This window comes from Oncorhynchus nerka, linkage group LG1 (assembly GCF_034236695.1).
Source record: "Oncorhynchus nerka isolate Pitt River linkage group LG1, Oner_Uvic_2.0, whole genome shotgun sequence".
Lineage (NCBI taxonomy): Eukaryota > Metazoa > Chordata > Actinopteri > Salmoniformes > Salmonidae > Oncorhynchus > Oncorhynchus nerka.
This window is the reverse complement of record NC_088396.1, coordinates 17,871,911-17,897,902: the sequence shown is the minus strand read 5'-3', so window position 1 is coordinate 17,897,902 and position 25,992 is coordinate 17,871,911. Positions and strand designations below refer to the sequence as shown.

At 43.0% G+C, this 25,992-nt stretch overlaps 1 protein-coding gene across 3 annotated transcripts; it reads right to left on the bottom strand.

Moving 5' to 3' along the window:
• Positions 1-1,111: 1,111 nt before the first annotated feature.
• egfl6 (EGF-like-domain, multiple 6) lies at positions 1,112-24,644 on the bottom strand. 3 transcript variants are annotated; one of them, XM_029632710.2, is made up of 13 exons: positions 24,243-24,643; positions 19,795-19,901; positions 19,307-19,399; positions 18,122-18,241; positions 17,871-17,990; positions 17,307-17,441; positions 17,099-17,221; positions 14,786-14,854; positions 13,041-13,295; positions 8,660-8,737; positions 8,472-8,567; positions 7,961-8,223; positions 1,112-1,887 (listed from the first exon to the last, which is right to left on the bottom strand). In XM_029632710.2, exons 1-13 carry the CDS (start codon positions 24,314-24,316, stop codon positions 1,780-1,782), a joined length of 1,641 nt encoding a protein of 546 aa, XP_029488570.1. In that variant the 5' UTR covers positions 24,317-24,643; the 3' UTR covers positions 1,112-1,779. The 3 variants fall into 3 exon arrangements, with proteins under 3 accessions (XP_029488570.1, XP_029488661.1, XP_029488750.1); XM_029632801.2 differs by having other exon boundaries at positions 8,660-8,734; XM_029632890.2 differs by lacking the exon at positions 14,786-14,854 and having other exon boundaries at positions 24,243-24,644.
• Between the last annotated feature and the right edge of the window lie 1,348 nt (positions 24,645-25,992).

Below are 25,992 nucleotides of genomic sequence, written 5' to 3'. Positions count from 1 at the left end.
TCTAGCAGTAGTGCTGAGCGATTAAAGTCCCATGATAGTAGTGACTGCAAATGACTGCTTATTAACTATTATTTATTCACATTACTTTACATTAATAAAATATTTCAGTTGTTGTTTATGTTACATTTGTTTTATTTGACGACTTCATTATTTAATTCCAAGTCATCTCTGTCACGTCATGGGGCTCCCGAGTGGCACAGTGGTCTAATGCACTGCATCTCAGTGTTAGAGGCGTCACTACAGACCCTGGTTTGATTCTAGGCAGTATCACAACCAGCTATGATTGGGACTCCCAATCACGGCAGGATGTGATACACCCTGGATTCAAACCAGGGACTGTAGTGATGCCTCCTGCACCAGATGCATTGCCTTAGACCGCTGCACCCCTCGGTAGCACTGTAATGCACTTTTGATGAAATCGTCATCAGTGCTCATTGAGTAGAATACTCAGTCCAAAACAATAACGTTCAAAACAATATTGTGAAAAAACATGCAACCCATGAATAGAGCTGCTGCCTAGACTGTCTGACAAAATCACTATTTTAGTAGTTCATAGTAAATAAGGCATACTTTTATGACTGCTGAATACCAACTATTAATCACTTAATAGTTGGTAGAAATACCTTGTGAAGCAACTGCTTTCTATCCCTCCCCCGCAAAGCAACTGCTTTCTATCCCTCTCAATCATGCATTCTCTCTTCTCTCCATCTGTCTGCTCCACACAGAAGAGACAAGTAGGCGGGCTCAATGGATTATGGTCATTGTAGTTGAATACCATGTTTTCTGTGAGAAACTGGCCAGTTGGAAACTACAACTCCCTACTACATCGCACAGTTCTAGTTTAATCTGATTTATCTGTAGAGAAACTGTGCATCTAGCTCACAGATTTTTTTTTAAAGAACTGGAATTCAAATAACTGAACCGACATCAATAATTAGTTGTTTAAAAACCTACAAATAACAGAAATGTTGGTTAATCGCTCACTAATATCTAGCAGTTATGACAGATCAAGCTTGGTGTGTGAGGTTGTGACCATTTTAGTATACATGGCCTCATAGACAAGCAGCTGGTGACCACAAGCAAAGACTATTAGAATGAAATATGGACAGAGTCCTTATAAAAACATGTTTTATGTATTACGATATGAAAGCGCAATTTACAGCAGTTTATTCATTGTTACATACACATAATATGATCTTAAAAACCAAGTAACCTTCAAGTGAAGACTTCTTGATTAATCTAATATTCATATTTTGATTTCACATAACTACAAGTCTATATTGCAGCTACCTGCAGTATTTCACTATCACTTAAAAAATGAAAAAGCAACACAATTTTGTTTTTTTTGTAGACATTTTGGAGACATGCCATATTCTCACATAAAAACCATGATAGTTAATGTGAAAATAATTGAATAAAATGAAAAGTATTTGTGAACATTGAAATCCGCACTGTATATATGTGTCGGATCATTTATTTGTGGACGTTACTCTTTGTCTTGGTGGCTCAAATTAACAGAACATTTCAAAAGCAGAGCCTTGGAAACGTGCAGAAATCCCTCCACATACCATTGCTCAAACCCTTATGCAACACTTTCCAATGTGGACAGCTGAACAATAATTGTTGCACGTACAGAACAATACACCCTTAGTTTGGGATTATGAAGATGTGTGCTTGTTCTCTGAAAGGAGCAGACTAAAGGTAGAGACTTCTGCTCTGCCTCTGAGCTGTGTGTCAAACAAAGTGGACTGATTCTACAGTGTCACTGAGTTGAGCAGTTTAAAAGATGGCAGAGTCTTCCTCTTGACAGGAGCCTGAGGTCAGCACCACGTTGTCCAGCCCAATCTCTCCCCGAACGCCATTCCCACGCTCAGCTTCAAAGATGATCTGCAGGATGAGAGCAAAGATGTTGATGAGGTGTTTTGGAAATTGGGACTTGTATAGTGTATCTTGTTTGCTTCGACAGTGGTCATATTGGCAAGTGTGGTGATTAAATGAAAAACCTCTCTAAACATTGTGCTAGTAAATACAGGCAGTCATAGAACATACAGTGGATTGGTAAAGTATTCAGACCCCTTGACTTTTTCCACATTTTGTTACGTCACAGCCTTATTATAAAATTGATTGAATTGTTTTTTCCCTCATCAATCTCACACAATACCCCATAGTGACAAAGCAGAAATATACAATCCAAAATATGCATACTCTTGGCATTCTCTCAACCAACTTAATGAGGAATGCTTTTCCAACAGTCTTGAAGGAGTTCCCACATATGCTGAGCACTTGTTGGATGCTTTCCTTCACTCTGTGGTCCCAACTCATTTCAATTGGGTTGATGTTGTGTGATTGTTGAGGCCAGGTCATCTGATGCAGCACTCCATCCCTCTCCTTGGTCAAATAGCCCTTACACAGCCTGGAGATGTGTTGGTTCATTGTCCTGTTGAAAAACGGATAGTCCCACTAAGCACAAACCAGATGGAATGGCGTATTTTTTTTATTTATTTTTTTACTTCCGGGTTGGAGCGAGCGGTCGCATCCGCACTTCGGTCCGCAGGTAGTATAACTTTTCATTACATTTCATTACATTTCATTATAGTACAACGGTTTGATTTGTCTAATCTTAGCAATTTCTTCTTAGCTAGCTACATAGCCGTCTTTGTATCAAAGATAATTGCGTAATTATCGTATTTCGTCGTCCTAACGTAGTCTACACTGCTATCTGCCCAGCAGCTAGCCAGCTAGCAAACGTCCACCGTCTACCGAATAGCAGCACTGTAGAAACTATTACACTCAACTGAACGACTTGATTAGTGTAGTGTTAGCTAGCTACATAGTTGTCTTTGCTGTCTTCGTATCCAAGATAATTGTGTAGTTTAGAGTGTGTAGTTTTAGAGTGATTATCTTAATTTACCGAGGTTAGCTAGCCAGCTATTTGTCGTCCTTAACGTAGGAGACACTGCTAGCTAGCCAACAGCTAGCCAACGTCTACCGAATAGAACTTCCGCACTCAACAACCCGGTCGCATTCCGCTCGCTCCACAGGTAGTATCACATTTTCATTTCATTTCATTACAGTACAACGGTTTGATTTGTTTGATCGTAGCTAGCTACATAGCTAGCTACATAGCCGTCTTTGTATCAAAGATAATTGTGTAGTCTAGAGCGATTTTCTAGGTCAGCTAGCCAGCTATTGTCGTTCTTTTAACGCAACGTAACGTAATCAACACTGCTAGCTAGCCAGCTAGCCCCCGAATAGCAGCACTGTAGAAACTATTACACTCAACGGAACGACTTGATTAGTGTAGTGTCAACAACGCAGCCACTGCCAGCTAGCCTACAAAGTCAACAACGCAGCCACTGCCAGCTAGCCTACTTCAGCAGTACTGTATCATTTTAATCATTTTAGTCAATAAGATTCTTGCTACGTAAGCTTAACTTTCTGAACATTCGAGACGTGTAGTCCACTTGTCATTCCAATCTCCTTTGCATTAGCGTAGCCTCTTCTGTAGCCTGTCAACTATGTGTCTGTCTATCCCTGTTCTCTCCTCTCTGCACAGACCATACAGACGCTCCACACCGCGTGGCCGCGGCCACCCTAATCTAGTGGTCCCAGCGCGCACGACCCACGTGGAGTTTCAGGTCTCCGGTAGCCTCTGGAACTGCCGATCTGCGGCCAACAAGGCAGAGTTCATCTCAGCCTATGCCTCCCTCCAGTCCCTCGACTTCTTGGCACTGACGGAAACATGGATCACCACAGATAACACTGCTACTCCTACTGCTCTCTCTTCGTCTGCCCACGTGTTCTCGCACACCCCGAGAGCTTCTGGTCAGCGGGGTGGTGGCACCGGGATCCTCATCTCTCCCAAGTGGTCATTCTCTCTTTCTCCCCTTACCCATCTGTCTATCGCCTCCTTTGAATTCCATGCTGTCACAGTTACCAGCCCTTTCAAGCTTAACATCCTTATCATTTATCGCCCTCCAGGTTCCCTCGGAGAGTTCATCAATGAGCTTGATGCCTTGATAAGCTCCTTTCCTGAGGACGGCTCACCTCTCACAGTTCTGGGCGACTTTAACCTCCCCACGTCTACCTTTGACTCATTCCTCTCTGCCTCCTTCTTTCCACTCCTCTCCTCTTTTGACCTCACCCTCTCACCTTCCCCCTACTCACAAGGCAGGCAATACGCTCGACCTCATCTTTACTAGATGCTGTTCTTCCACTAACCTCATTGCAACTCCCCTCCAAGTCTCCGACCACTACCTTGTATCCTTTTCCCTCTCGCTCTCATCCAACACTTCCCACACTGCCCCTACTCGGATGGTATCGCGCCGTCCCAACCTTCGCTCTCTCTCCCCCGCTACTCTCTCCTCTTCCATCCTATCATCTCTTCCCTCTGCTCAAACCTTCTCCAACCTATCTCCTGATTCTGCCTCCTCAACCCTCCTCTCCTCCCTTTCTGCATCCTTTGACTCTCTATGTCCCCTATCCTCCAGGCCGGCTCGGTCCTCCCCTCCCGCTCCGTGGCTCGACGACTCATTGCGAGCTCACAGAACAGGGCTCCGGGCAGCCGAGCGGAAATGGAGGAAAACTCGCCTCCCTGCGGACCTGGCATCCTTTCACTCCCTCCTCTCTACATTTTCCTCTTCTGTCTCTGCTGCTAAAGCCACTTTCTACCACTCTAAATTCCAAGCATCTGCCTCTAACCCTAGGAAGCTCTTTGCCACCTTCTCCTCCCTCCTGAATCACCCCCCTCCTCCCCTCTCTGCAGATGACTTCGTCAACCATTTTGAAAAGAAGGTCGACGACATCCGATCCTCGTTTGCTAAGTCAAACGACACCGCTGGTTCTGCTCACACTGCCCTACCCTGTGCTCTGACCTCTTTCTCCCCTCTCTCTCCAGATGAAATCTCGCGTCTTCTGACGGCCGGCCGCCCAACAACCTGCCCGCTTGACCCTATCCCCTCCTCTCTTCTCCAGACCATTTCCGGAGACCTTCTCCCTTACCTCACCTCGCTCATCAACTCATCCCTGACCGCTGGCTACGTCCCTTCCCTTAAGAGAGCGAGAGTTGCACCCCTTCTGAAAAAACCTACACTCGATCCCTCCGATGTCAACAACTACAGACCAGTATCCCTTCTTTCTTTTCTCTCCAAAACTCTTGAACGTGCCGTCCTTGGCCAGCTCTCCCGCTATCGCTCTCAGAATGACCTTCTTGATCCAAATCAGTCAGGTTTCAAGACTAGTAATTCAACTGAGACTGTTCTTCTCTGTATCACGGAGGCGCTCCGCACTGCTAAAGCTAACTCTCTCTCCTCTGCTCTCATCCTTCTAGACCTATCGGCTGCCTTCGATACTGTGAACCATCAGATCCTCCTCTCCACCCTCTCCGAGTTGGGCATCTCCGGCGCGGCCCACGCTTGGATTGCGTCCTACCTGACAGGTCGCTCCTACCAGGTGGCGTGGCGAGAATCTGTCTCCTCACCACGTGCTCTCACCACTGGTGTCCCCCCAGGGCTCTGTTCTAGGCCCTCTCCTATTCTCGCTATACACCAAGTCACTTGGCTCTGTCATAACCTCACATGGTCTCTCCTATCATTGCTATGCAGTCGACACACAATTAATCTTCTCCTTTCCCCCTTCTGATGACCAGGTGGCGAATCGCATCTCTGCATGTCTGGCAGACATATCAGTGTGGATGACGGATCACCACCTCAAGCTGAACCTCGGCAAGACGGAGCTGCTCTTCCTCCCGGGGAAGGACTGCCCGTTCCATGATCGCCATCACGGTTGACAACTCCATTGTGTCCTCCTCCCAGAGCGCTAAGAACCTTGGCGTGATCCTGGACAACACCCTGTCGTTCTCAACTAACATCAAGGCGGTGGCCCGTTCCTGTAGGTTCATGCTCTACAACATCCGCAGAGTACGACCCTGCCTCACACAGGAAGCGGCGCAGGTCCTAATCCAGGCACTTGTCATCTCCCGTCTGGATTACTGCAACTCGCTGTTGGCTGGGCTCCCTGCCTGTGCCATTAAACCCCTACAACTCATCCAGAACGCCGCAGCCCGTCTGGTGTTCAACCTTCCCAAGTTCTCTCACGTCACCCCGCTCCTCCGCTCTCTCCACTGGCTTCCAGTTGAAGCTCGCATCCGCTACAAGACCATGGTGCTTGCCTACGGAGCTGTGAGGGGAACGGCACCTCAGTACCTCCAGGCTCTGATCAGGCCCTACACCCAAACAAGGGCACTGCGTTCATCCACCTCTGGCCTGCTCGTCTCCCTACCACTGAGGAAGTACAGTTCCCGCTCAGCCCAGTCAAAACTGTTCGCTGCTCTGGCCCCCCAATGGTGGAACAAACTCCCTCACGACGCCAGGACAGCGGAGTCAATCACCACCTTCCGGAGACACCTGAAACCCCACCTCTTTAAGGAATACCTAGGATAGGATAAAGTAATCCTTCCCACCCCCCTTAAAATATTTAGATGCACTATTGTAAAGTGGCTGTTCCACTGGATGTCATAAGGTGAATGCACCAATTTGTAAGTCGCTCTGGATAAGAGCGTCTGCTAAATGACTTAAATGTAATGTAATGTAATGTAAATGTATCGCTGCAGAATACTGTGGTAGCCATGCTGGTTAAGTGTGCCTTGAATTCTAAATCAGTCACAGAGTGTCACCACTAAAGCACCACCACACCATCACACCTCCTCCTCCATGCTCCACGGTGAGAACCACACACACAGAGATAATCCGTTCACCTTCTCTGCGTCTCACAAAGACACGGCGGTTGGAACTAAAAATCTCAAATTTCGATTGTTTAGACCAAATAACAGATTTCCACCGGTCTAATGTCCATTGCTCATGTTTCTTGGCACAAGCAAGTCTCTTCTTATTGGTGTCCTTTAGTAGTGGTTTCTTTGCAGCAATTCGACCACGAAGGCCTGATTCATGCAGTATCCTCTGAACAGTTGATGTTGAGATGTGTCTGTTACTTGAACTCTGTGAAGCATTTATTTGGGCTGCAATCTGAGGTGCAGTTAACTCTAATGAACTTATCCTCTGCAGCAGAGGTAACTCTGAGTCTTCCTTTCCTGTGGCGGTCCTCATGAGAGCCAGTTTCATCATAGAGCTTGATGGTTTTTACGACCGCACTTCAAGAAAATTCTTGAAATTTTCAGGTTTACAGACCTTCAAGTCTTAAAGTAACGACAGGCTGTTGTTTCTCTTTGCTTATTTGAGCTGTTCTTGCCATAATATGGACTTAGCCCTATTTGGTAAAATACCATCTTCTGTATATCACCCTACCTTGTCACAACACAACTGATTGGCTCAAACTCATTAAAAAGGAAAGACATTCCACAAATGAACTTTTAACACAGCACACCTGTTAATTGAAATGCATTCCAGGTGACTACCTCATGAAGCAGTTTTTATTTATTTATTTTTATTTAACTAGGCAAGTTAGTTAAGAACAAATTCTTATTTACAAAGAATTCTCTGGTTGAGAGAATGCCAAGAGTGTGCGAAGCTGTCATCAAGGCAAAGGGTGGCTACTTTGAAGAATCTCAAATATATATACACTTTTTTGGTTAGTACATGATTCCATGTGTTGTTTCATAGTTTTGATGTCTTCCCTATTATTCTACAATCTTTAAAATAGTAAAAAATAAAGAAGAACCATTGAATAAGTAGGTGTGTCCAAACTTTTGCCTGGTACTGTATGTAAAATAGGTATTGCTGTTAATTTTTTTTAAATAAATGAGCAAAAATCCAAAAAATCGTCGTTATGGGGATTTGGGTGTAGATGAGGAAAACAATTAATGCAATCAATTTTAGAATATCGCTGTAATGTAAGAAGGGGTCTGAATACTTTCTGAATGTACTGTACCATTATCTGCTGACATTGTCAGCATTCCATATGTGTCCTTTATCACTCTAGGTGTTTGAATGGAATGGTAACTTACAGATTCCGGGGCCTGGTTCTTCCAGGCCACAGTGAGCAGTTCTGTCTGCCAGTCCTGGTCTTGGCTGCGGCTCTGCTCCCACACCGGGTAGGCATTGTTGTTCAGCAGCACTCGCAGCGAGCCCACCTGTTTTCCAGTGACGCGGTAGTTGAAGGTGAGGCAGAAGCTTCCCTGTTTGGCCCGGTCACTAAGGAGCAGCTTTAGTCTAGCCTGGTCCTTCTTCTCCGCCAGAAGACCTCTCATAGCCATGTAATACTCCATACCTGGGGGTTAGGGATCAGGGAGTGGACACAGGTTGATCAGTGATAGTCGTTAACGTATGACTAACAGCTATTTGGGAATGCATAGATTAAGCACAGCAAAGAGCCATTTCTGGAAGATAGATTCAGATGATCATGTGGATAATAAATATATTTACCTTATCGGTCATTGTATAAACCTATATGCATTTACATGGCAAATATAGGAGGCAGAAATACTATTAATGCCCCATTAGCATTATGATATGTACCGTTTTCATGGTAGGACACGCTCCAGTCAACGTTGTCGTCCTTGTCCTGCACCCACTCACAAGCACCCTGATCAAAGTTGCAGTCCATGAAGAACTCTGGAGGGCACAGTCAGATGTCAACGATTCACAGTAATTAGAAAGGTATTATTTCTTACCCACCTTATGTCAAAAACTAAACCAAGGATTACCTTCCTGGGCTGGAGTTATTTCAATCTCTTTGACTTCTGTTGGAGGACCAAATACTGACTCAAAGTCCTCTGGATCTGCTTCGGGAAAGAGAGAACTCTGTTATAATATGGTCCATCAAAATATCAAGATAATGTAGTTCACTTCCACTGAAAGCACAAAAAGGCAAGACATAAGACAAGACATATTGAAACAGGATTTTAACCACCTTAATTAGTGTGTAGGTATAACCTTGTCTAAACAGTTATGAATGCTTAATATAGCTCTATCAAAACATGCCATTTCAGTTCCAAGCATTCTTCTGAAAATATGTGGTCCATGAAGACCATCCAGATGATTATGCTGTGGAAAGATTTCCCATCATAAAACAAAAGCCAGTCAGGGAAGTGGAAGCCTGCAAGTGGAAGCCTGCCCTGTTGACATTTAGGATATTATAACTGAAGCATCTTAAAGCTCTCCCAACAAACGTCCCCCTTCACTGAGTTGCTCTAGACAACCAGATGTACAGAGGCTTTGCTAATTGAACCTGCCCAGCCAGAGAGGGTTGGGGTTTGAGGGGATTTGAGGAGCTGATGACAGACTCTCTCTGTCAGGGAGTCAGGTCTGTTTGCTCAACAGCTGTTCTGGGGGATGATAATAAAAGGCTCGGAGCCTCTGCACCCTCTGCAAGGAGAGCTGAGTGTATCCCAAGGCGCTCACATGGCGGCAGAGTGGAATTCCTCCATGGAGCTGATGAATGTCTTGGGGCCTGTCTCCTCTTGCTATTTGAGACATCCTGACGAAGGCTCAGGCTGCTGTCTCACTTGTTTCCTTAAAGAGATCAACATTAGCCGCGAAAGGCAGCCTTGTTACTGTCTCACTGAGAGGCATATCATCACGTGTGATCCTTTGCCCACACTCATCTTAAAATGAAGAGCCAATAATAATAATAATCCTAGCTATCTAAACCAGATAGCTACAGAGGCAACTTATGTGCATGTGTGTTTTATCCCAAGAGTTACAAGCTCCACTGTCTTTGAGGCCATATGTTGTATCTGCACAAAAGGATCGACTTGGCATGAAAGGCATATTTCATTGCTTTTATGCATCCTGGCCTCAAAATACTCATCTCTATGCTACGGTGTCTCCTCAGCAGTGGACGGCTCATAATAATGGCTGGAACAGAGCGAATGGAATGGCATCAATACCTGTGTTTGATGTATTTGAAACCATTACACCCACATCAGCTCGTCCTCCCCAATTAAGATGCCCCCAATCTCCTGTGTTCCTCATGATATGCTGGGGCGGCAGGGTAGCCCAGTGATTAGAGTGTTGGACTAGTAACCGCAAGGTTGCAAGTTCAAATCCACAAGGTACAAATCTGTTGTCATTGAAAATAATAATTTGTTCTTAACTGACTTGCCTAGTTAAATACATTTAAAAAAATATATATTTCTTTCCCACAAGTCAAATTAAATGACCTTCTCTCAAGGGTTTCTACTTGCTTTTCAACTTTCAGTTTCAGCCCATGGCCAGTGAAGGTTAGAGAAGTTATTCTGTTTGACAGTTTGACTGATGGCCTCAGTGCGTCCACCTCTTTCCCAGGCTTGGCTGTGTGGGATTGTCACACCGGTATTCAGCACAGCTGTTTTTCTGGCCTTAGTTTCCTTTCAATTGTCAATGGCAAATGGCAGGGGTGAAACAGAATACTCTTTCAAACACTACGACCAGATGTAGTTTATTACAGCAACCAACATGCGTAGAGCATGTACTGAACCATACGCAGCATTTAACACACAGCATTTAACCAGTGGTGGAAAAAGTACCAAGTTGTCATTCTTGAGTGAAAGTATAGATACATTTATAGAAAGTTACTCAAGTGTCAGCCAGTAAAATACTACTTGAGTAAAAGTCTAAATGTATTCAGTTTTAAATATACTTAAGTATCAAAAGTAAATGTAATTGCTAAAATATATCAAATGTATCAAAGGTAAAAATGTAAATCAATTACAATTCCTTATATCAAGTTAAGCAGATTCCTTAATGCCATTTTCATGTTTTTAGAATTTATGGATAGTCAGGGGAACACTTATTTACAAAATACTAATTTGTGTTTAGTGAGTCTGCCAAGCCAGAGGCAGTAGGGATGACCATGTGTTATCTTGATAAGTGCGTGAATTTGTCAATTTTCCTGTGCTGCGAAGCATTCAAAATAAATATAAATACCCCCCAAAAAACTTAAGTAGTACTTTAAAGTATTTTTACTTAAGTACTTTACACTAATGCATTTAACAGTAACTTAGTTAAACTCCATGGTTGAATATATTCACTCTCTGCTACATCTTATTTAGGGTTGGAGGTAACACATACCACTGGAAGAGCTCTTCTAGCGTAAGCTAATGTGTTGTTGTCTTGTCTTCCAACCACATTGGCAATTTATACCTCACAGGATGTGTTGTATTTACAACATGTGAATCTAATATGTGAAAGAGGCCATTCTCTGCTTACCAGGGTTGGGCTCAATTAAACATTTTCGATTTGACTCCCATTCAACTCATGAGTTGAAATTCAAATTTAATTGGACATACCCCACAGGATGTAGAATTAGAGTTTGAGTGACAGGAAGTAGAATTTAAGTCAGTGCATTTCAAAGAAATTCCACTCAGCCATAGAACATGACCCTTATTTCTCTAAAATCAATGTTCATATACTACTTTAAATTTAGTGATTAGAATAGCCAATTTTACTTCCACCAACCATTGCATTTATTTGACTTCTTTTTAAAGGAATCCTGAGGGAAATGTTGTATTTCCCTCAAATTTAACATAATTTAAGTGATTAATGAAATATAATTACTTAGAATATTTGCATACAGGTTTTGTTATGTTTTCCTTGAACATTCATTTCAACAGTTTCCCCAAAAATGATATGCATGTATATAACGACATGTTTAATGATTTACAGTATGTAGAATATTTATATTTGTATAGACTACACCTATATACAGAATAGAAGAGGGATTGGAATTGATTGATTTTCACTGAATTAAATGTGATTTATTTTAGTTCAAAATGTACTACTTCAATTCAAATTCAAGAATTGAACTAGAATTTGAGGCATTCTCAATTTAATTTGAGCCCAACCCTGCTGCTTACTGAGAATGAGCTTTTCAATCTAAGCCATAGACCTACTCAGTCCCCAGAACATGAAGCAACAGGCTGAATCCTGACACACACTCAGGTCCAGGGCTTAGAACTGACCTTTTATTGTGGAATGGTAATCCTCAAGCTTACACTGCCTGACAGACTGACATCACATTGCAGCTTTGAGATGTCTTAAACAAGGTTAGTCAGAAGGGACTCAATCCATACGTTTAGTCCAGCTAAGCGTGGATCTTTAAAGGAATCCAAAGCACTCCCCAGTCCTTGCTGTCTCTGAATAAAACTGTCAAGTGACAGTGGACCATCTGACTCCTATAGATAAAAATAAAAGCTCAGATGATGTTTATACATAGTTTCCTAGACATATGTGCATGCATATGTCTGTATATCAAGTAGAACTGTGTTTGATAAGCGATATAGATTTTATTGTATACCACAGGTTTACGTCAAAGACACCTAATAAATAGTACCCTTCATTTTAACAACGGCGATGAGTTTAACTCCCTGGCTGTTGACAAGAGATACATAGTACAGATAGATAAGACTTCCTTCAAGCAAGGCCAAGAAACCTGAGGCCAGCTGGCCAGAGAAATGTAGAGTCAGGTTTGGAAGAAACCTGAGGCCAGCCAGCCAGAGAAATATAGAGTCAGGTTTGGAAGAAACCTGAGGCCAGCCGGCCAGAGAAATGTAGAGTCAGGTTTGGAAGGGGGGGGGGGGGGGGCTGTAATTAGGCCAGACATTAGACTCCATAAATTCCCCCCGTCTTGAGACATCTGTAAAAGATGCCCAGAGAGGATATACTGTGGGTCTCTGTGAAGGCATGGGGGTAGCCAATAGAAAGAGTAGACAGATGGGCAGCAGGGTCATAGGGTCGTTGTAGGCTACACTAACCCTCACAGAACAGAGCATAGAGCAAAAACCCTGTGATCTAACCTAACTTTGACTGGTAGAGATGTGTTTGAGAGCATCCTGTTTAGTGTTCTATTTGGCCATAGAACATGTGTAACCCTAAATATAACTGAGTGAAAAGAAGAGTATACATCACAAAGTTCTTGCCATTCCTATTTAGGTGACGCAACTGGGGGACAGTGTTTCTGAGTAACTATGAGTGCTACACACCACCACAGCAGTAATGGTGTGTGAAAATCCATATGATCAGTGTTGGTGTAATCAGATTTGGGACCACCCACGATGGAAATAAATAGGGGGATTAGTGGGGAGGAGTTAGGGAAATGAAGCTTACTGAAAACATCTCCTCTTGGATTGAGTTGGTTGTCCACATCTGCCTCCTCTTCCTCCTCTTCCTCCTCCCCTACATTAGTGAAGTCCACCTTGCCCACCTTCTCTGAGCCACCGATGTAGGTCTCGCCATCGTAGTCGAAGGGCTGCATGCGTATCTGAGGGGGGACGGTCACCTGGGGCTCGGGGATGACGTTCTTGATCTGCTCGTTGTCCAGCTTTCCTGGCAGTCTGGGCCTCACTGGGGAGTCTGGGATAGCTGCAGGAAGAAGAACCAGGTCAGACCTCTGGAACTACAATCACAGGTGGAATCTGATGCAGTTATACCAGAGTTTAGGCATAAATCCTGTGTTTATACAGCCATTATAGTTTATAAAGCCAAAACCTGTCAGAGAGTATGTCATGGGAATTTTTCTTAATGACTTACCTTGTTGTCTTTATATAATATATTTTTTTTAATTTTATTGGCCCACCCACCAGTGAATGGACAAAAATAAATGTTGTTTTTACATCTTTTAATTAATAATTCATCTATTGATTCTCTCTCTTTGCAGCTAAATCTGCAGAGCTGAGATGGTTGTATTCCCCTTACACATAACATTCTGTTGGTGGCAAGAATTTTGTATAATAATTTAAATAGAAAAACTCTTAAGTTTTGAATCAAGCGTTGTTTTGAATTTAAATTCATAAACCATGTGATATGTAATCGGCACATCGAAATTTGCAACCTCTATGGCACTGATGTCAACAATTTGGTCCGTAAATGAAACTGGTTTATTTTTCTATCCATGACAACTTTTGTGTGCCAATGTTTGTCTTTAATAAAGGGCAGACAAACAAGTTCCCCTTCCACTAACCTTCTCCATTTTTGCTGTAATGCTGCAATCAGTTGGTTGTAAGTTTGGATAGAACAAACATTTCCATATATTTTTGTTAGCTGCACATGTGACATAACTCCACTTTTCCTATTCATAATATAATTAACAAAGATCATTTAAAAAGGGCGATATTTTGAAAAAGGTTCCATTTTCAGGCCATTTTTTAACAAGGGGTGAGCCATTCTTACCAAGGGGTGAGCCATTCTTACCAAGGGGTGAGCCATTCTTACCAAGGGGTGAGCCATTCTTACCAAGGGGTGAGCCATTCTTACTAATCTCCTGCAGAACCAGTTCAGGTGTATGTATAACTTTTTTTCTGACATGCTTTAAGTGAGGTTTAATGCTGTAATATTGAATAATTTTAACCCCCCGAAACTCATATTCATTATATACATAAGCATGTTTAAGTATTGTTTTTGCTCGCATAATTTAAAAAACCAATAGCTCGGCGTAACCCTAAGTAAATTGGTAAGCTGGGATATGACTAAAGAATTCATTAGACTTACCTTGTTCATTGAAATACATGTGTTTATTTCGTGTAAACGTGTTGTCATAGACATGAAAGATGAGCACATAGAGTAGGACAACAGACAGCAATATCACACTCCATGCATGGGAAGCATGACAGCCAGCTTCAGCCATATACTGTATGTACTTGCAAAGTCTAAAATGGTTTCATGCTGACTTCTACATGGCAGATGAAGCTGTGTGTGGTGCGGATAGGATGTAGCCAGCCTTGAGCCATGAGAGAGGGAAGGAAGGGGGAGTTCACAAAGCAACAGTGGTAGGTAGGAGGGGGGTGGGGGACGCTGCAGGGCGAGGTGCGAACAGAGGAAGTGGAAAGCCTTGTTGCATTCCATACACATCTCACCATTGAGGAAATTATCATCTGCACTGCCTTTGTCTCCCTGGTCCCACGAGCTTTGATAAAAGGGTTTGACTACAAAAACATAAAGGCATCTTTGTTTACACAAAGCCATGGCGCACCTATCATGTCACCTAGGCTACATCAGCTAGTGCCAACTGCCTGGTTCAGAGAGTGCACTGTGGCCCCTCTGCGACAGACAGACAGACAGACAGACAGACAGACAGACAGACAGACAGACAGACAGACAGACAGACAGACAGACAGACAGACAGACAGACAGACAGACAGACAGACAGACAGACAGACAGACAGACAGACAGACAGACAGACAGACAGACAGACAGACAGACAGACAGACAGACAGACAGACAGACAGACAGACAGACAGACATGCCTCTCCTTTCCTCTGTCCTTCAGATGGCTGGGTTCGGTAGAACAGCAGATATTTACACAGGTGTAATTTGAATCAGGGGCTCTCCCTGAGTAACATCTGTAGAGTGCAGGGGTTGTCTGAAAACAGGAAACTGGCTTTGGCAGTGCTGATGTTTTAAGAGCACAGTTAAAATATGCTATAGTGAAATAACTGTCTGAGAGACTTTTCACCCTTGTATCGGATATAAAAGCTGAATATACAGTTGAAGTCGGAAGTTTACTACATACCCACCCACCCACCAGGTTGAAGGCATTAAAACACATTTTTCAACCATTCCACAAATTTCTTGTTAACAAACTATAGTTTTGGCAAGTCGGTTAGGCTACTTTGTGCATGACACAAGTTATTTTTCCAACAATTGTTTACAGACAGATTATTTCACTTATAATTCACTGTATGACAATTTCAGTGGGTCAGAAGTTTACATACACTAAGTTGAGTGTGCATTTAAACAGCTTGGAAAATTCCAGAAAATGATGTCATGGCTTTAGAAGCTTCTGATAGGCTAATTGACATAATTTTAATCAATTGGAGGTGAACCTGTGGATGTATTTCTAGGCCTACCTTCAAACTCAGTACCTCTTTGCTTGACATCATGGGGAAATCAAAAGAAATCAGCCAAGACCTCAGAAAAAAAATTGTACACCTCCACAAGTCTGGTTCATCCTTGGGAGTAATTTCTGAATGCCTGAAGGTACCACGTTCATATGAACAAGCAATGGTACGCAAGTATGAACACCATGGGACCACGCAGCCCTCATACCGCTCAGGAAGGAGACGTTCTGGCTCCTAGAGATGAACGTACTTTGGTGCGAAAAGAGCAAATCAATCCCAGAACAACAGCAAAGGACCTTGTGAAGATGCTGGAGGAAACAGATACAAAAGTATCTATATCCACAGTAAAACGAGTCCTATATCGAGATAACCTGGAAGGCCGCTCAGCAAGAAAGAAGCCACTGCTCCAAAGCCGCCATAAAAAAGCCAGACGACAATTTGCAACTGCACACGGAGAAATGTCCTCTGGTCTGATGAAACAAAAATAGAACTGTTCGGCCATAATGACCATCATTTTGTTTGAAGGAAAAGGGGGATGTTTGCAACCCAAAGAACACCATCTCAACCGTGAAGAACGGGGGTGGCAGCATCATGTTGTGCTTTGCTGCAGGAGGGACTGGTGCACTTCACAAAATAGATGGCATCATGAGGGATGAAAATTATGTGGATACATTGAAGCAACATCTCAAGACATCAGTCAGAAAGTTAAAGCTTGGTCGCAAATGGGTCTTCCAAATGGACAATGACCCCAAGCATACTTCCAAAGTTGTGGCAAAGTGGCTTAATGACAACAAAGTCAAGGTATTGGAGTGGCCATCACAAAGCCCTGACCTCAATCCCATTGAAAATGTGTGGGCAGAACTGAGAAAGCGTGTGTGACTCAGTTACACCAGCTCTGTCAGGAGGAATGGGCCAAAATTCACCCAACTTATTGTGGGAAGCTTGTGGAAGGCTACCGGAAACGTTTGACCCAAGTTAAACAATTTAAAAGGCAATACTACCAAATACTAATTGAGTGTATGTAAACTTCTGACCCACTGGGAATGTGATGAAAGAAATTAAAGCTGAAATAAATCATTCTCTCTTCTATTATTCTGACATTTCACATTCTTAAAATAAAGTGGTGATCCTAACTGATCCAAGACAGGGATTGTTTTTAAGGATTTAATGTCAGGAGTTTTGAAAAACTGAGTTTAAATGTATTTGGCTAAGGTGTATGTAAACTTCCGATTGTGGCCCCCTTCCACATCAACAACTTTTCTATCAAATGGTTTTTCCTCTAAGAATGTTCTGATGATTGATGAATAGTAAATCTGTTCAGGTCTCACCAGAGCATTCGAAGCCACTGCCACGGAAGCCTTGCTTGCACTTGCACTTGTAGGATCCCTGAGTGTTCAGACAGACTGCATGGTGGCTGCACTTGTGTGTGTTCGCCGCACACTCGTCATTGTCTGAAAAATACATTTACTGATCTGATATCTCCTCACAGATTGTTTTAAAGTAAATTGTTGCATGTGAAATGATTGTATACCTTACCTACACAGTCATATTTCCCACTAACATATGTCAGATCGTAGCCATTCTGGCACTTGCAGTAGTAGCTACCAAATGTGTTGACACACTGTCTGTTGTATGGGCACAGGTTCATCCCAGTTACACATTCATCAATATCTAGGCATAAGGGAGGAAGACAGACAGATTTGAATAAACATGGAATGACCAGGTTCTGTTTTCTACATTGAAGCATAGGGTTAAATATTTGGATCAATGTCAACACTTTAGTTTAGCACCACAATGGGACAATGGCTCCCAATCCACACAAGTAGTTTTGTGGGAAGAAACACTACCCCATTTTGTCCAACCGGCTGCTACAGATGATTAAGTTCTTATGTGAGAAGCCTTGAGATGGAGCAGGAATGTGAAACCACATAATGGAGGCTTCACAGAGCTTTACAAAGCTCCAACATGTTGACCCCTTCTGATTGTGTTCAGTAGCTGCTAATCTATGAGGTGGAGTGGTCCAGTGAGAACCAGCATGAACTCCTCATGAAGTGATATACTGTAGTGTCAGGGTTGGTGGTCCAAGGTGGTGGTACTCACCCACGCAGGTCCTCTCGTCCGGCCCCAGCTGCAGACCTGCAGACGGGCAGAGACAACGGATCTCCCCCTGTACCTCCTCACAGCCATACTGACAGTGGGCTAGGGAGCACGTCCTGGAGTCTACACACACACACACACACACACACACACAGAAAAGAGAACTTCTTAAACAGTACTGGTACAATATAAAACTAACACCATTTTTTGAGTGAATAGAAGCAGGTAAAGTAGAGGTTACAGTGCCCACTCACTGGTACAGGAGCCATCAGGCATTAGGGTGTATCCGTTGAGGCAGTAGCACATGTAGCTGCCATGGGTGTTCATGCAGCGATGCTCACAGGGACGGGGCTTCAGGCCACACTCATTCAGATCTGGACAGAGAGACAGACAGTCGTCCTCAGTTATGTACTTCAGGGATATTTATGGCCATACTATATTAGTTTGTAATCAGAAATAATGCACCTGTGGCTTCTATAAGTCTATGTTGGCTTCACCAGAGACATCAAACTTGAATATTGTCCCATGGACATCATATCTTACGTGGTCCCAGGGGTAACATATTGAATACATTTTAGGTTTCTCCAGATTAAGTATTCTATATAGCAGAAAATGAATAGTTTGGTATTGAAATATTGAGGCATCTTTAAAAGGTATCAACAGGATGATCAAGTGATTTACAGTGCCTTGCGAAAGTATTCACCCACCTTGGCATTTTCCTATTTTGTTGCCTTACAACCTGGAATTAAAATATATTTTTTTGGGGGGGTTTGTATCATTTGATTTACACAACATTCCTACCACTTTGAAGAAGTAAAATATTTTTGTGAAAGAAACAAGAAATAACACAAAAAAAATGTGAGTGTGCATAACTATTCACCCCCCCCCCGTTTTTTATAACCCAACCCTGATCTGTACTTCTCCACAACTTTTTGCTTGGTTGTGCCCCTTGCTTAATGGTGTTGCAGACTCTGGGGCCTTTCAGAACAGGTGTATATCTACCGAGATCATGTGACAGATCATGTGACACTTAGATTTGACACAGGTGGACTTTATTTAATTAATTATATGACTTCTGAAGGTAATTGGTTGCACCAGATCTTATTTAGGGGCTTTATAGCACATATGCACGCACCACTTTTCCGTTTTTTAAACCAGTTATATTTTTAATTTCACTTCTCCAATTTGGACTAGTTTGTGTATGTCCATTACGTTACATAAAAAATAAAAAGTACAGTTTGTAACAAAATAGGAAAAATGCCAAGGGGGGTGAATACTTTTGCAAGGCACTGTATCAGGGGCTTGTGAAGTAGAGAGGCATAACTACAGAGACAGGCTACAAATCTGAGCTGCAAGTTGATCTCCATAAAGAGACCACTTTGGCTCACATTTCTCTGACCTTTGACCCTCATTCTATTGACTCTAGTTACCCCACTGACCTTGATTGCACGTCTTTCCGGTGTATCCCTGGTAACACTTGCATTTGTTGGGGCCAACACACTCTCCGTGCTTGCAGCCATGTTCACACTGAGCTGGTAAAGCATTCAAGGAGAGAAATACCACCAGCGGCAATAAGAGAAGTTATGCAGGTTCACTGAGGTTCAAACATGCCAGTTTTACTATCCCAGAGGTAATTTAGTCCATATTTCTTCTGGTGCAAGAAAATACCCAGCCACAAAGAATAACACATGTGAAAACCCATTATTGTGGAGAACAATTTGAGTTCTTAAACTTGAGGTTTCCATTCTTTGAATATCTATTTACAGTATACAATATTTTCATTCAACGAAACAAAGAAAAAGTTCAATTGATGAGCAGAGCTATACAAATACATTTCTATTCACCATACAAACAAGCAACATGACAAGGTCAAATACAGTACATTTTGACTAAACGTAATCACAGCTTGTTTTGTTGAGATGCTTACCTTCACATTGTCCTTTGCTGTTCTTTTTCCAGCCATAGCAACACTCTAGTCTCCTGCCAAAGCGACATACACCTGGTTGGCCACCGGCGGGGACTTGTCTGCGGTGCCTGTGCACATAAAGGACAGGGGAAATAGGTGATACACAGCTCTACCCTGTTAGATCTTTGGTTCCATTCCTTGAGGGCCAGTTGAATCATGATCATAACTTGATAATGGATTGCAGAATAAAAACAAATACCCAAATAAACACAACTTGCAGTAAATATGCATCAAATAGAGAAGAGAATTGGATCACTAAATTAGTGTACCCCTCCAAAGACAAACAACCCTAAACAGGTACTCCAAAGCACCCCAAACAACCCCAGGTGCCCCAAAATATACCAAGCAACCTCAAACAACCCCAAACAGGTACCTGAAAGTACCACCAACTTTTATAGATCTGACCCAGGAGAATGCAGTGAAAAGTAGTGAAAATATAGGTGGGAATCAGATAGTTGCGAGAATTTAAGCGTAAATGCATATTTTTTATATTATTTACAGTATACATATTATCTTTGACAGATTCCCTGAGGCTCAAATGTTGATCAATAAGGCTTTTTTTCATTTCAAGTGCATTGTCCAATAAATAATAATGCACAGGCTTCATCCAGACAATGCTTGCCTTATTTATTTTTAAAAGCTTAGATAAGGTGCCACACAGGGCCCCCCCAGGGGTGTGTGTTTAGTCCCCTTCTGTACTCCCTGTTCAGACACGACTGTGTGACCACGTAGACTCGAACACCATCATCAGGTTTACTGACGACATGGCGGTGGTAAGCCTGATCACCAACAGCGATTAGACAGCCTACAGGGAGAAGGTCAGTAACCTGGCAATGTACCTAAGATACCTTTTTGTGGTACTTTTGGGTACCTGTTTGTTTTTTTATGGTGGGGTACAGGTTTTTGGGGTACAGGTTTGGGGTCCTTTGGGTTACATGTTTGGGCTTGTTTGGCATACTTTGGGGTACTTGTTTGGAGTTGATTTGGGTTACTTTGGGCAGTGTTTTAGTCACTAAACCTCGAGTCAGAGTTGAGTCCCAAGTCCATTGTGCTCGAGTCCGAATCGAGTCACGAGTCCCTATGGCTAAGTCCGAGTCGAGTCCAAGTCAGAGTCAAAAATGGTGGAGTCACGAGTTGGGGTACTTTGTGGTACGTGTTTGGGGTTGATTGGGGTGATTAGTACAGTGCATTGTAAAAGTATTCATCCCACTTCGTGTTTTTCCAATTTTCTTGCATTACAACCTGTAATTTTAATGCATTTCTATTTGGATTTCATGTAATGGACATACACAAAATAGTCCAAATTGGTGAAGTGAAAATAAAAAAATATATAACTTGTTTAAAAAAATTCCCAAAAATAAAAACGGAAAGTGGTGCGCGTATATGTATTCACCCCATTTGCCATGAAGCCCTTAAATAAGATCTGGTGCAACCAATTACCTTCAGAAGTCATATAATTAGTTAAATAAAGTCCACCTGTGTGCAATCTAAGTGTCACATGATCTCAGTATATCTACACCTGTTCTGAAAGGCCCCAGAGTCTGCAACACCACTAAGCAAGGGGCACCACCAAGTAAGCGGCACCATGAAGACCAAGGAGCTCTCCAAACAGGTCAGGGACAAAGTTGTGGCGAAGTACAGATCAGGGTTGGGTTATAAAAAAATATCAGAAACTTTCAACATCCCACGAAGCATCATTAAATCCGTTATTAAAAAATAGAAAGAAAATGGCACCATAACAAACCTGCCAAGAGAGGGCCCCCCACCAAAACTCACGGACCAGGCAAGGAGGGCATTAATCAGAGGCAACAAAGAGACCAGAGATAACCCTGAAAGAGCTGCAAAGCTCCACAGCGGAAATTGGAGTATCTGTCCGTAGGACCAATTTTAGCCGTACACTCCACAGAGCTGGGCTTTATGGAAGAGTGGCCAGAAAAAAGCCATTGCTTAAGGAAAAAAATAAGCAAACACGTTTGGTGTTCGCCAAAAGGCATGTGGGAGACTGCCCAAACATATGGAAGAGGGTACTCTGGTCAGATGAGACTAAAATTGAGCTTTTTTGCTTAAAAAAGAAAACCCAACACCTCAAGACCACCATGGTGGCAGTATCATGATGTGGGGATGTTTTTCCATTGGCAGGGACTAGGAATCTGGTCAGAGTTGAAGGATGGCACTAAATACAGGAAATTCTTGAGGGAAACCTGTTTCAGTGTTCCAGAGATTTGAGACTGGGACGGAGGTTCACCTTCCAGCAGGAAAATGAAGCTAAGAATACTGCTAAAGCAACACTTGAGTGGTTTAAGGGGAAACATTTAAATGTCTTGGAATGGCCTAGTCAAAGCCCAGACCTCAATCCAATTGAGAATCTGTGGTATGACTTAAGTATTGCTGTACGCCAGCGGAACCCATCCAACTTGAAGGAGCTGGAGTAGTTTTGCTTTGAAGAATGGGCAACAATCCCAGTGGCTAGATGTGCCAAGCTTATAGAGACATATAGAGACTTGCAGCTGTAATTGCTGCAAAAGGTGTCTCTGCAAAGTATTGACTTTGGGGGGGGGTGAAAAGTTTTGCATGCTCAAGTTCTGTTTTTTTTCGTCTTATTTCTTGTTTGTTTCACAATAAAAATATTTGCATCTTCAAAGTGGTAGGCATGTTGTGTAAATCAAATTATTCAACCCCCCCAAAAAAATCTATTTTAATTCCCGGTTGTAAGGCAACAAAATCGGGAAATGCCAAGGGGGGTGAATACTTTTGCAAGCCACTGTAGGACACATCCCCCGGCTACTTTTTGGTGACATTTGACTTCAACATGTAGTCTAATATAGGCATCTCAAATGCATCTTTGCAGACACCCCAGCTAATTGTGGCCCTAATAGCACCGTGGCAGTGGTTTGGAAAACTAACAGGCCAAATCAAATCCCCCCCGGCTCCCTCCTATAGGAAGAAAAAGGGGGCTCTCTATGGAGAGCAGACAGCCTGACAGGATGTAGGTTACAGATTGGTAAAAGAGCATGTTATACTCTCTACTTACACTTAATCAGTCACTCCTTAAAGTCCTTACAGCGTTTCATGAATAACTCAAGCAGGAACCTATTCCCTCCATTTTCATGACCCTCATCTGATTACACTTAAAGTGACCATCATCAAGTCAGCACTTTGGAAATGAATGATATGCATAGTGATTGAATTGCACATATATTTTTACTGTAAATTAAATTGGGATGGGATGTCAATCTGCTGCTTCCCCTGTCATTGCTGGAAGTGCAAGGATCATAAAATAACTTTGACTTTTGAAGCACACACCTGGCTGGGGAAACCTTTTGATCTGAGGAGCCCTCTAACCCAGTGCCAAATTCAAATGGCCCAAATATTTGGCATTCTGGCGTTCCCCTCATGGCTTCCTAAAAGCAGCCCTGGCTCAAGGGGACTGGAAGAATCTGAGACCTGGTAGAAATCAACCAGAATAGCCTACAGGAGGAGAGGGCTAGGGGCCCCTAAGTGTGACAGGTGTCCTTCGGTGATTAACAGTGCCTGACACAGCCCCCATACCTCACACTGGCCAAGGCGCAGACAGCCTGAGAGTGAGGGCATGCATTGCACCAAAACACCACTTTTCCCATTATTACATATTGAAACCAACTGACATGCCTGTGATTGTCATTAGCTAAACTGAGTCACCCTGTATAAAAGTGGCTGCTAAATTACTAAAATGAGCATGTCACATGTCTCATTAGTTAAAATTAGGATCAGGCTACTGGTAATGGCAGTTCAATAAGAGGCGACTTCTACTTGAGAAATAAGGCACGAAGGGGTGTGGTATATGGCCAATATACCATGGCTAAGGGCTGTTCTTATGCACGACACAACGCGAAGTGCCTGGATAACTCCCTCAGCCATGGTATATTGGACACATATTGGACCACAAACCCCAGAGGTACTTTTTTGCTATTATTAACGGGTTACCAATGTAATTAGAGCAGTAAAAATACATGTTTTGTCATACCCGTGGTGTACGGTTTGATATACCACGGCTGTCAGTCAATCAGCATTCAGGGCTCGAACCACCCAGTTTATAATACTTATATAAGTAATGGAATATAATGCATTTACAACACTTAAAACACACAGCTGTGTCTGCTAGTAGCTGCTAGGAGTGTTAGCTAGGGATGTGACAATTGCTTTTGCAGTGCTGTTCCCTTGACCCTGCAGTGGAATGTCCATACTGAATGCTCTACTATCCAGATGAATCATACCAATAAACACTGAGCTTTACACCTGCTGCAGGCATCAGAGTGAACAGATACAATGACAGCAGCATGAACTATATTATACTGTATGAACATTTATATCTCTCTGACAATCGTTTCCTACAGCAGCACATAGGATTGATTGATTGATTGCTCACTTACCTGTTGGCGCCTGCACTTCCAGAGGAAACATAGAACAGGACGAAGAGTGCACCGATCCAGCTGAGAGTCTGCATGTTTTTCACAGGGTACAGCTCACGTTCTCTCACTATCTCTCTCTGTGTTTCTCACAGAAGCTCTCACTCACTCTGTTTCTTGCTCGGTGGTGCTCTGCTCCTCCCAAGGGCTTGCTATTGCTCCATGCACTAACACAGGGGTCCCAGCCCAAGTCCCAATTGAGTCTAGTGTTTCCCCACCACACACACACTCCCCTCTAGTAAGTAGACTTTTCTCTCTCTCTATTCCTCTCTCACTCTTTTTCACTCTCCTGATAGAAGCCTCTGTGATATGTATCCTCCTCTTCCTTCTCTCTTCTCCCTCTCTCTGATTCCTCTTCTACCACTCTCTCTCTCCCACTCTCTCCCCTACACTCTTTCTTTCTCTCTCTCTGCTGAAATTCCAGAGGTAGGTTTTCATTACAATGAGTGACACTGGGGTGTGAGCATGGTAAGGAGTCTGGAGTGATAGAGGGAACGGGAAAAGGAGTGGAAGGGGGTCAGCCTGTAAGTTGGAGGGTGCACCAGACATCTATACTGGTAAACCCAATCCAGGGCCATATGATTGATGATAGTTTTCCTGCAATATTTCACCAGCAGGGACAGATATGTGATCACCTTTGCGACTATACTTGAAGTACACAAGGAAGTGTAGTATTAAATACCAGATATATGTACAGGAGGTCTGTGAACTTCACCTATATACTTGCCCTGACCTGGTGTTAAAAACAGTGTTTATCTTTTGCTTCATGATGATACAATTCCTATCTTGCATGTTTCATCGATCTTGGCTCTTGATGCCATGCCTTGCTCTGACATTGTCCTGGTTGGTAATTAGCTGGATCTCCTGTGTTAATTGCAGGGCCCAATCGTGACCAGGCCTGTTATTATTACTCTCTGTTCCAGACGTTCTAGACGACCAATTCTTATTGCTTTTAGTCGTACCCTTATTCTTCTCCTCCTATGTTCCTCTGGCGATGTAGAGGTGAATCCAGGCCCTGCAGTGCCTAGCTCCACTCCTATTCCCCAGGCGCTCTCTTTTGATGACTTCTGTAACCGTAATAGCCTTGGTTTCATGCATGTTAACATTAGAAGCCTCCTCCCTAAGTTTGTTCTTTTCACTGCTTTAGCACACTCTGCCAACCCGGATGTTCTAGCTGTGTCTGAATCCTGGCTTAGGAAGACCACCAAAAATTCAGAAATTTTAATTCCAAACTACAACATTTTCAGACAAGATAGAACTGCTAAAGGGGGCGGTGTTGCAATCTACTGCAAAGATAGCCTGCAGAGTTCTGTCCTACTATCCAGGTCTGTACCCAAACAATTCGAACTTCTACTTTTAAAAAATCCACCTCTCTAAAAACAAGTCTCTCACCGTTGCCGCCTGCTATAGACCACCCTCTGCTCCCAGCTGTGCTCTGGACACCATATGTGAACTGATTGCCCCCATCTATCTTCAGAGCTCGTGCTGCTAGGCGACCTAAACTGGAACATGCTTAACACCCCAGCCATCCTACAATCTAAACTTGATGCCCTCAATCTCACACAAATTATCAATGAACCTACCAGGTACCCCCAAAGCCTTAAACACGGGCACCCTCATAGATATCATCCTAACCAACTTCCCCTCTAAATACACCTCTGCTGTCTTCAACCAAGATCTCAGCGATCACTGCCTCATTGCCTGCATCCGTAAT

Excerpts from the sequence above, each read along its gene's own strand:
- egfl6 (XM_029632710.2), bottom strand. The coding sequence starts at position 24,316 with ATGCAGACTCTCAGCTGGATCGGTGCACTCTTCGTCCTGTTCTATGTT. Across the intron at positions 13,296-14,785 it reads AGATGATAATTTCCTCAATG|CTATCCCAGACTCCCCAGTG; the intron begins GTGAGATGTGTA and ends TTCTTCCTGCAG. Across the intron at positions 8,568-8,659 it reads AATAACTCCAGCCCAGGAAG|AGTTCTTCATGGACTGCAAC; the intron begins GTAATCCTTGGT and ends TGTGCCCTCCAG.